General features: G+C 41.2%; 1 protein-coding gene across 1 annotated transcript in view; it reads left to right on the top strand.

The window, feature by feature from the left end:
- Positions 1-6274: 6274 nt before the first annotated feature.
- Positions 6275-11548, top strand: part of PLEKHG7 (pleckstrin homology domain containing, family G (with RhoGef domain) member 7) — a 27917-nt gene continuing 22643 nt past the window's right edge. Inside the window, exons 1-4 of the mRNA XM_009581174.1 lie at positions 6275-6431; positions 7702-7742; positions 9684-9779; positions 10889-11038. Coding sequence (XP_009579469.1) covers positions 6275-6431; positions 7702-7742; positions 9684-9779; positions 10889-11038 — 444 coding nt within the window. The remainder of the gene's footprint in view (positions 6432-7701; positions 7743-9683; positions 9780-10888; positions 11039-11548) is intronic.

Genomic DNA, 11548 nt, shown 5'->3' with positions numbered 1-11548 from the left:
TTTCCCACTTCTGTCCATTCACCCTGGTGGGCCAGTATAACTGTTTGTGGGGCTATGAAAGAACAAGACTAAGTAATTTATCCAGTTCTGGTTTGGGTTTTAGAAGATTATTTTATTTCCAGGGTCCTTCAGCTGGGTTCTTCCTAAGCCAGGGCAGTTCTCTATTCTGTTTTACTGAACAGCATTACTAACCCCAACAAAACCAAGAATGAAGTCATTCGAGATGGTTGAGCCAAATTTAAGGTTTGCTACTACCACAGTAAGAGGTCCCATTCCCTTTCTTTACTTCTACTTACCTAGCTCTACCACTCACTAGACCCCTCCATTTTTATGTTCAGCTCCATAAACGAGCAGGCAATCGTGCAATCTTTTCTGAAAAAAAGAGACACTGGTCCCGTGAGTGCCAGCATCAGTAAAGAGAAATAAGCAAGGGAGGAGCTAGCGTTCCATCTTTCTCTGGCGGCAAACTACCATTCAGCTATCCCCCATAACTTCACCCCAGGGAGAAAAGGAGAGGCACTGCATAAGCCAGGTTTGCTTCTAGATCTGCTCTCAAAAACCTTGCATTACTCGCACAAGCAGTTAAATTCAGACATATGCTTGACTCCATCCTTACGCAAAGCACCTACACACACATTTCACTGAATGTGGATGGTGTCAAATAGATGTATAGCTCTTTACTAACCAGTCAGTTTTGTGCCACAGACCAAAAGTTTTTTTTTCCCCCCCCTTCAAATATAGAAAACATTCTGGATATCGAATGAGTTCGCCTCTTTTCTCCACAACAGAGAAAATAATTAGCCAATGTCTAAGTCTATGTAGTACATTTCTCTTAACAAATGAGTGCTTTTTTCACAAAATCAGATCGCTTGCTTGCTTGCTTTCTGACCAAGTAACAAGAATATCTCACTTTCTTTCAGAGTGGATTGCCTATACAAAGGTATGCATATATTTGTTTTATCTTATTCTAAGCTTCACTTCTGTACATTTTTAATTAATCCACTTCACTCTAAGACAAAACTGAACAGTGAGGAATGTATGTGTAACTCAACTTTGATTTTATAGATTTGCTTTCTGAAATGCCTGTCACCAGCTTGTTAAACTAAACTTTTTAATGAGATTTTCTTTCAAAGGTAGCCCTCTTCATGACACGTTTAGCTATATTTCATGCAATATTTCAGCTGGACCATCGGAGAGATCTGCGCTAGGAACTAACTGCCAAAAGGTCTGGCTGTTTGGATTAGCAGTGTCAAATTTCAGCTTGAAGAATGTGAAACATCTCATAATCTTGAGCGACATTCTTCACAACTTTGTGGGAGGGAAAAGGGAGCAAAGAAGCTAATAGAACAGCTCGATATTGTTCTCATACGTGAGCAAAGCAGATCCAAGACTGCTACTGGATGGGGGGATTGTTAATCCTACAAACTAAGAATAATACTTGAATTTTATAAGTTAGTGCAGGCAAGATAAGGTGTTGTGTACTGTAGATCTGTGCAGTGAATTGCATCAAGCTCTTACAAGCAATTATCAGAAAGCAAAAGCTTGATTGGAAATGAGTTTGATTCAGCCATGTTTGTTGCCTTCAGAGGTTCAAATGTTTACAGAAGGGAAATCAAGTTTATTTTCTCCTCAAACAACAGTAAGTAGGAGCTAGGACCTCCCTTAATAACCATACCTCTCTCACTGATGGTGCAGTGCTCACTTTACCGCGTGATTCCCTTGAAGATTTCAGGTGGGGCATGCAGGTGAGTGAGGTATATTAAAAGCACTAGCACTGGTGAGCAAGGCTTAGGGAAGACAGAAACAGCCTCACAACAAACAGCAATACACTGCTTTTGTGATTCTACCATAAAGCGTTTCACTTCTTAAGGCAGTAGACATCATTAGTTGAGCTGTAGCTCCTCTTCTTCCCAACGTTTACTCATTTTTCAGGTAAAAGCTCTGTTATAACCAGCAGTTTGCAAACAGGTCTGTGTTCGGGACTGGGTGTGTTGGAGCAGGCTGATACAGCCTATGAGTCATTACACAATGCAGCTCCCTAGACAAGGCTTAACAGATGTATGTGTGTGCGTCTACATGATCACTGTAGAAGAGGCTTTCTAGATTTTCTGGATTGTTGCAGTTTCCAGCCCACCCTTTAGCATTTTGAATTTACAGTAGAAAAGGGGAGATGGAGATGGAGAGAGGAGAGGTCTTTGCATCTTGGTGTGAAAACAGGCGATCTGCACCTATTATGGGAAGAGTCTGCACTGATTCAACTCAAAACTATAATATATAAGCATATCTCACTGACGGGGTGAAGATTTGTGTGATCTGTAGCGAACTTCAGAGGAGAATTTAAAGAATACTGAATGCAAATGACTAAACAGGAGAACACTGAACATTTAATGTACACACCTTCTCTTGGTGCCACTTGCCTGGCAGCTTCAGAGGGAAGCTACTATATGCCAGCTAGGATATTGGCTCTGGACTTCTATCCAGACACATTTTAAAATCAAGAAATCGTGCAGGGAAACGCCATAGGAAAGATTGAGAAAAGGATGTTTGGATGAGGTATTATGATTTTATTTCTTGTCCTGACCAATATTGGAATGTGCAGAAATGTAAAACAAAAATCACCAGTTTCTGCTTTAAACTTTTTTGTCAGATTGAATTTGGTCCAAGGTCTGGGCAACGGCTGTATTCAGCTCCTCCTTTATCCAAATCATTAGTCTAACTCCTTAACAGCTAATCCCTTCTAATCACAGCCAGAGAAAACTGCTGAAATGTCAGATTATTCTCTCCATCTAGAAGCGCATTGGGACAGCTGGCAACTCTCCTCCAAGACTGACTTACATATCGTCCAGGCTAAAAACATACTTCCATCCTTCAGTTTTAATGAACATCTCTTCTCCCGGCTCCCAGGCTGTACTTTCAAAAGCCTTTCTTAAAGCAGCAATGCTCTTTTTAAACAGTTTTCCCCCGCACAGCCCTCAGTCAGGAATACCAGTACATCTCTGTCGGCATGGCAACATGCTGAACTGATGCTGATTAAAAATAACCAGCCAAAATAAATAAACAAAAAGGACAGAGAGGCAGCAGAGGGAGAGGTGTGTGTGGTGGAGACAGGGCGAGATGCTAAAGCCAACTCTGCTCTGGAAGGAAATGTTGATAAAACAAAACCTTTAGTTTACTCTGAGCTCATTTTCTCCTTGCCCCGTTCAGCATATCAGAGACTGGGGGCAAAACTGGATTGCACTATTTCCTGAAGACAACCAGCTAATGAGAAGTCTTCTCAGTAACTGCCAAGACAGCTCATTTTCAATGAGTTGAGGGAGCTGGGCTCATCTATCTTGGAGTGCTCCTCTTCCTCTTCTAATATCTCAGATGCCTGTAAAGTGTCATGCTCTTTGAATCAGGGAGTCCAAATACCTTCCCTGAGTGGCTTGGGTAACAGTGTCATCAGCTGGCAGCTCTCTCAGTACTGTCACCACCCTATAATGTTGACCCTTGTAACCTCTTCAGTTGCTTTTATTCTCATCTAGTAGGCACTCCTCTAAATAACGTATCTGTTATGTAAGAAAGGTGATTTATATAGATGTCTATTCCCTGGGACATCTAAAGAACTAGTTAGGCTAAGATTATGAACATATCAAGATACAGACATCTAAAAAGCAATTGGCTGAAACTTTCCATGCCCTAGAAACGACTGTATACCCAGGATATTTGTTTTTCCAGACCATGATCTGCTTCAGGGTCTTTAATAGTTTTCCATAACTTTGTAATGCAAACCTGTAACATCATCTTGTTTCACAAAACAAGTAGATTTAAAGGAGGAACCATTGCAGATGATATCTCCTCAGGTGCTTGAGTTCATCCCTAAAGTACAAACGTTTCTTTCACTCCAGTACTTCAGCCCCCTGCCTCTAATAAGAAAAACAAAAAACTAAAGAAAAAGGCAAAGCTACAGGGTCTGCAGGCATGAAATGATGGTAACATATTGCATACAGACTCAAAAACTGATAAATTGCATCACACAGCGCTTCAGTAGTTTCATTTCTCCAGTAAAACCAACAAGAGCATCTAATGTGTCTAATATGTCTACAGGCATCGGGCCAGGTGATCACAGATACCTGTACCTTCATCTATGAAGCATGAGTACATAATTTAGGCATGTGAGTCATTAATCAGACCAGGCACGTCAGATCGCAAAGGTATATTGTAGATACACATCCAAGTGACCTTGGCATGCTCCCACACTTCACAGGCTTGCATACCTATGTGAAGAGCTTGTTTAGACATATGTGTCTCTGAAGTTCAAGGCCTTTTTGATCTAGGGAAATAACACCACTTAACTCAGTTACAATGAAACTGTCCTTCCCATTACTAATCTTCATAAGCGACTAGCCTCCAGCTTCAAAATATATTCTGCAATTGAAGTGGGCTAGATACTTTAAGAATTAATAATACTTTGGCAAAATTTTATTGTGAATCCAACCTGAAATAAATCTCCTGCATTTCCCAGCAGAGGAGTGACAACTTTTAGAATTATCCTTGTATTACATTGCAGCATCTGGCTTGTATAATAATCCAGCTGCCCAAGAGATTGCATGGTGGAATCACTCGAGGTTTCAGAAGCATCTTGTTACAATTGTTACCAACACTTAAAATTTGCACTGGGTAGCACTCAGCGCACCTCGTCAGGAAGCGGTCGCCCTTGCACTGGTGTGGGCTTGCAGACAACCAAGAAACAGACCCCTTCCATAAAAGCTCTCAAACCACGTGTTCGGTTCAATTTCATGAGAAACCTCAGAGTTTCATTGTAAATCCCTAAAGTTAAATAAACAGATCTTATATTCCCCATTCAGTAGGACTACCAGAAAAGGAAAAGCTTTTAGAGAACTCATACATTGCACATTGTAAACTCCTCAACACTTAGTTTTCAAGGCTTAATATGTCCGTGTTTCAAGTGTTAAAGTCCCAGACCTGACCCTCCTGACAGCCTACAGCCCTCTCTGTTGTTAGGAGCAGTCTTTCCTTCCGTCTGTACAATTCAATTGGTTTAGCTAAGGCAATTGCAAGCAATGTCACTGTCAGATCATAACAAAAAGCATAATTTCCATGTCCTGCTATACATATCAAATCCCAGTTCTCTACCTCAGAGCTCATCTGCCAGTTGATATGTTGTCAAGTGACTAATCATGCACTTAAGGGGAAAAACATACCTGCCAGGTTTCGCATCAGGTGTTGGCAAATGGCTAAATATTCACAGTAAGGTATCTGCCTAGGCAAAAAAGCAGTAAGAATTACACTTAACTGACCAAAAATACCATACGCAATAAATGGTGACTAAAAAAAAAGAACTTTTATATACACACAAACACTTCATGCCTCCCCCCTCAGCTACTTAATTACTGACCCTTTGAAATCTGATGCAGTCTTCATGCATCAATCAGTTGAAGACAGCAGAACCAAAGCTACAGACACCCATCACTTTGCAACAGTACACTAACACAATTCATTAGGTATTGGTGTGAGTTATTAGCAAAATCCAAAAAGGTTTTTGATGTGCACCAATAATTTCTGTATTTGAATGCAAGCAGCCTCTGGCACAAACACACTGTTGGATACAGAATGCCTGTGTCACTTCACTTGATGGATCTACATCCTGGACAATGCCCTCCATTAGTAACAACAATAGTTGGAAAGAGCCATTTGTTTTCGATCAGCGGGGCCACTAAGTCATATTATATTCAAAATACAAAATATTTGAATTAGCAGAAAAAAATGCCATAAAGATTTAGAAAGAAAATAGCACAAACTAGACAAAAGGTTAAATATTAAAAAAAAACCCACAACATTTTAACTGTTTCATTAGTATGCTGTCTTTTCTTGAAATCGCCTGAGTTATATGAAGGTTAAAAGTAACGACAACCCACATATCAGTAGGGACATGGTATTTAATTGCTCCTTTGGACTCTAGTGCCAGAACATAGATTCTGAAATCTCCACTCACTTTTTGCCTAATCTCAGAAGAACCCAGGAATTTCCAATATTTAAATTCCCTAACTACCTACTGTCTGGGGCAAGCCATGGCCATAAGCACCTTGATCTCAGCAACAATGTGGAGTTGGAAAGATAATTAGATATTTGCTGTTGATCACCAAAATTTTCTATTCATTGTTCCTTTAACACATTATGTCATAGCCGCTGTGACTTGGTTTTTTAGCTCATTTCCTCCTGTATCAGCAAAGAGCACTTCAGAAGTTTCCTCTGCAGCCACGAACGGAGAGAGATGACGTGTGTTGTTGTTGCGTCTCACAGATCAGCCGAGCGCAGGCGTAGCTCCATGGTAGTGAGTCTGCTGGGACTCGAGGTGTTCCCTGGAGACCTCCTGGTGTCAGACAGTGCCATGAACTACCTGCCCCACGCGGCCCTGCTGCTAAGTGCAGGTCAGACACAGGGTGGGGTTTGCTTGTCTGAGCCCAGCAAAAGCACACGCGTGTGCACGTGGGATGGGGAGGGAGGATCAGTGCAATGACGACAAGCAAGGCAGAGCTGCCTCCATGGGGGATTCTCTTACCCCACACCAAAGTGACTGCATCGCTAATTTTAAAATTCCCTTCCTTTTTTTTTTTTTTTGCCTGCATTTTATTGTTGAATGCAAAATGTAAGTGGTAGGTGAGGGGGGCAGGACACAGATCATCTCCCTTCTCCACAGGCTAGGAGCAACCAGAGCCCAGGCCAGGATCTCCATCTGCAAGCAGTTGAGTTACAAATTCCTACTTGGTGGCCCATGCCACCCTTTCCAGTAGTGCTCTAATCACGAGGGTAGCAGACCCAACTCATGGCTAGAGGTTGCTCACAAGACCTTCCAACACTGAAATGTAGACCTGCAAGCAATTTCCACAACTATCTATTGTGCAGTATAGTATAGTGTGCAGTGTGATTGCTAGAGACCAGAGATCAGAATTTTCTCAAAAAATAAGTAAGTCAAGGTCACAACCAGCAGTTTCATGAAAGCAAACAAGCCAGCCATGCCCAGAAAGAATGACCAAGGCCTTCAAAATCCAAAAGGAGAAAGTTTTGACTGTGATTCCCAGTCACACACAGGCCTGAAGGTAGGCGCCACATTTAGAAAACTCTTTCAAATTTCTTGCTGAACAAACATAGGCATTCCTCACCTCTCACCAGTGCATTCCTACATCTAGATCCCCAACTTCCCCTGTGCCTCACTAAGGACCATGAATTACAGCCTGCATCACTGTGCCAGCCCCATGACAGATCTGAGGCTTAGGGTTTGTAGGATTGCTTATTCACAAGAGATTTAAATACCTGCATAGCTCCAAGATATCACTAATGAGCAGACATAGCCTAATTTGTGCTTCAAAACAATGGATATCTTCAAGAATTGGCCTGAGATGTGATGTGTTTTCCCGTATAAAGAATTGGCAATCACATACTGATCATCTGCAGCAAGTGGGAGTGTTTAGCATCATCCAAGATCCCATCACAGATAGACATAACTCTTGCTGGGAGGAACCCAACAGGCTTAATAGGTTTTAAGTCTGGTGCACAAACTGCCTAAACACAAGAACTAAATCTGAGCCAAGTAGAATATAGTATATCAGGCTTCATCTAAAAAAAAAAAATAATATAAATAACAGTTTTATTTTTAGCTATTTGTTTCTTTACTGATAACACATTTGTTTTACCCATTAGAGTCCAAAAAGCCAAGGTGGCCATTTGCCAAGAGAGGAGTTGTGAGTATTTCACCATGTTTTTTTCCTTGCATTGACCTTGCCTCCTCACATGACTAACCCAGGTAAAAAGAGTTTCTTTACTTTACTGCCCTGGGAGAAAGGCAGCCAGCAGGTGAGCTGAACTCAGAGGTCTCAGCCCAACCTGGGACTGCTTGGACATTAATCTGCAATGAAGGTAGGGTGGCTCCAGTGCAGCCACCAGTGCCGCTGCATGTGATGCACATGAAAACACAGTCAGCACCACTGTTCTCCACCCCGATGGGTGGTGGAAGGAGAGGTGCCCTTGGCACCAGGAGGGCAGAGCGGGGCGGGCAACATGGGAGCTCTCATTCAAGGTGTTCAGTGGTGGCAGCAGGTCCAGTGCAGCTCCAAGCTGGGTAAGACTGTTGCATCGTTGCTTTGACCACACTATATCCTGTCTTTTCTGCATGCCAACCTAGACCTTAGTGCCTTAACACTCTGGAGTATCTGCCTAACTCCCACTCACGTGGAAGGGATCTAGGCTTTACCTATCACGGTAGCTTTTCAGATGCTTTCTTAGGCCTTTCCTGTCCTCGTGGGCACCCTCACACTCTCCAGTAAAAGCATACGCACCAACACACTTCAGTTAATTTCCTTGTCTAACACATTTCCTTGTCTTTTCCAGTTATGAATATTTTCACTTACTATGGTATCTGAATTTCCTTTTTGAGTGTTGTTCATCATTCAAAAAATCATTTGCAAGTGTCTTGGTAACTTTGCACCCGTAAACGTGTAATTGTGAACAGTCCCTTCCTAATATTTTTTGCATTTTATCTTTTAAATCTCAACTATCAAAGAAGAGTTTGTGCAAGTGAAACTAATGCAAGTGTTCAGGTTAGAATGTACAAGAGTTCCCACTTCATTTGATAGCATTTCTGTAGCATTTGAAGGAGCATGGCTTAAAACTGAGAATTTTTAAATTCAGAAAAATATTTGAAATTGCAAAAAAATGCATTTGATATTTAGCCAAAAGTGACTTCTGAGACTATTAAATGCCATAAAATTTAATTTATAAGATTCATTTGCTGGTGCATCGGTTAAGTATGTGTATATATAATTGCATTATAGTTTCTGCTCTATTTCAAGCTACCTTTCAAAACTAAGAATTGGGCTTAAACTCTGAATTTCAAATATTATAATCAAACACGTATTTCAAAATTGGCTTGAGTTCAGTGCCTAAAGTTCAGACAATAGAAATCCATGAAGTATGAGTATACAGTTCCAGAGAGCAGATAAAACTTAGGCAAACACCTTATAAGTCTATGCTCACAGCACTAAATTAGAGTTCATAAATACTGGTTAAACTTTTTACACGGCACTGACGGCCTGAAAAACAAAGCCAAACCAAAAGCAATTGTTTTTATTTCATGATCCCTCACACAGACAAACTCCTCCTGCTCTTTAAGCTTTCTTAAAGTTCATTTTATAGACGCTACTCTGCAGCTGACCAAAAGAGCTTTTCAATATATAGCTCAAATAAAAAATTAAAAAAAAAAACCAAAACAACCCAAACATGCAAGCTTTGTACACCTATGGCAGGAGGATGATTTCAACTATGAGTTTGTTGTCCCCTATTTCTGACAGTGCTGAAGGAAGCAAATATTTTATTTGTTCTCTCTGCTGAGGGTAGTTGATTGTCTGTTGCCATACCAATGATTTGCCCTGCCAAAGGCTTTTGTGTTACATAAATAAGATCTTACACACCCACACCTAAGCCACCTACACACCCCACCCATAGCTACAAATAAACCTGCCATCACTGCCTCATCTCTCTGTAGGAGAATCTGGAAATATGAGGAAATCACTCAGTTAAGGGCAAGCTCCTTACAGATCAGAGCAAGGTTACTGAGCTGGGTAAACTTCTCACTGGTCTTTAAAACATTGTAAGAATCAGAGGGGGGTTTTTTTGTCATTCAACAGGGTAAAGACAAACAGAAGCAAGCATCTGATCTGGAAAACTGTCTTTCAACCTTTAAGATCATAGACTGCAGCACGTATGATTTTTTCCGCTTTAAGGTATCAAAATACTTAGTATACTGTACCAAGGATACTTAAATGTGGGGATAAAAATTTTGTGTTCAAGTTACCATTTTTCACTACATTAATCTGGATATGAGACCTGTCTGCAAAATTAATGCATAAACATAAGGTATATTTTTGTTGTTTGAAATGGAGGGGTGAGGGGAAAACTGTGAGTGTCGTAGGTGGTTAGCAAGGGCCCTCACAACCACCTGGATTTTACAAGGTGTCCTAGATCAAGAAGGTACCACCTTCAGAAAAAGGTATCAAGACAACACTCTCAGCAGTGCCTGCAGATCTGGGGAAAGAAATTGCAGCATCACAGAGATGCCAAATGGGGGACTGTCACCCCCATTGTTGCCTTAGGGGTGCGTTCAGAGGTGGCCACATAGAAGTCAGTGCTAACACCGAGGTTCAGCTGCAGAAATCCCACAAAGCCTGTCTGCCAGATGAACAAGGCTCCTGGCCTCCAGGGCTCCCTAGCCATAGAAACACCAAGCTTGGGCTACCAGGGTGATATTCAGATAACCCACACCTAACACCATCCCCCCTCCAAAGCAAACCTTTTGCTTCTCACAGCAGGCTGTTACATGCAGTTCCCCATAGACTTGGTTGTTGAGGACTCCTGTCAGTGCCTAACTTATATGTGAACGTCTGACTTTGGAGCAGGTCAGGAAGATGATAGTGGCCACCTTAGGACTAAACAAAATAATATTCAAGTACCTATGAAGACCTAGTCCTTTGGTACCTTGATTTTACCATCTGCAAAATAGGAAGCTATCATCCATCCCTGCTTTCCAGTAGCAGCAACAGCACGACAGATTAAATTCCTTAGCATTTGCAAGCTGCCCCCTATTTTTTGATACAGCATCCTACAAACACTATCATACTGTGTTACATTCAATTCAGTGTGTTTATATTATAAATATTTTGGAGGAAAATGTCAGGTTTTTTAACCTTTTTAAAGGAATCTAAGGTTTCAGAAGAAGAATACTAATACTGGCAGCTGGGCTCTTTACATAGGCAAATAGATCATAGATTCTTTTCATAAGGTCTGAAGCAGTTGATGCAACAGTCAGTAGTTTTCTTTCTTCTTCAATCAATAGAGTAAATCTTGGCATGAATTTATAAAGGCACAACAGACTGAGCAGAAAGATGTCGACAGCCGGTTAGAAGTGAAAAAGGAAGCAGCAGTGTGGGAACTTTTCACAAGTGAATGCACTTACTTTCTGGATCATTTGCTGGTTCTCAAGATGGTAACTTCAGATTTCATTCCTTAAAAATAACGAAACATTATTTGCCCTGCTGTCAGCATGGCAGACATAAAGCCACCTGTAACCTCTCATTGGGTGTCTACGGGGGAATGACTTAAGTGCTTGGGTTTTCTCCCGTCTTGCCTGCTCATCCTGTTCCCACAATTCCCTTTGTTTTTTATCTTCTTGATGGCATCTCCTCTTCTGGACATCACTTTCTAGTGCTTTGCAAGCACCATCTGATTGCAGATCCTTCCATTAATTTCAGCTGTATCCACAGCATTCCACTATTCCTCTCACTAACTCTGAACTGAAGCCACTCTCCAACAGACTATACTGAATATTTCTCTACCACTAGTCTGTAACATTATACTCTTCGTTTAACTTCCTATAGAGCTGTGGTTAGATTATCCTGACTAAAGCATGAAAACCTCAGAATTCAGCAGACGTGTAGTTCTAATATTACAAGAAAACAAGCAAACTAAAAAACAACTCCTCTCCCAAAAACTCCAA

The sequence above is a fragment of the Fulmarus glacialis genome, unplaced genomic scaffold (assembly GCF_000690835.1).
Source record: "Fulmarus glacialis isolate BGI_N327 unplaced genomic scaffold, ASM69083v1 scaffold22227, whole genome shotgun sequence".
Lineage (NCBI taxonomy): Eukaryota > Metazoa > Chordata > Aves > Procellariiformes > Procellariidae > Fulmarus > Fulmarus glacialis.
Note: the sequence above shows the minus strand (reverse complement) of the source record. Positions and strands in the feature narration are given on the sequence as shown.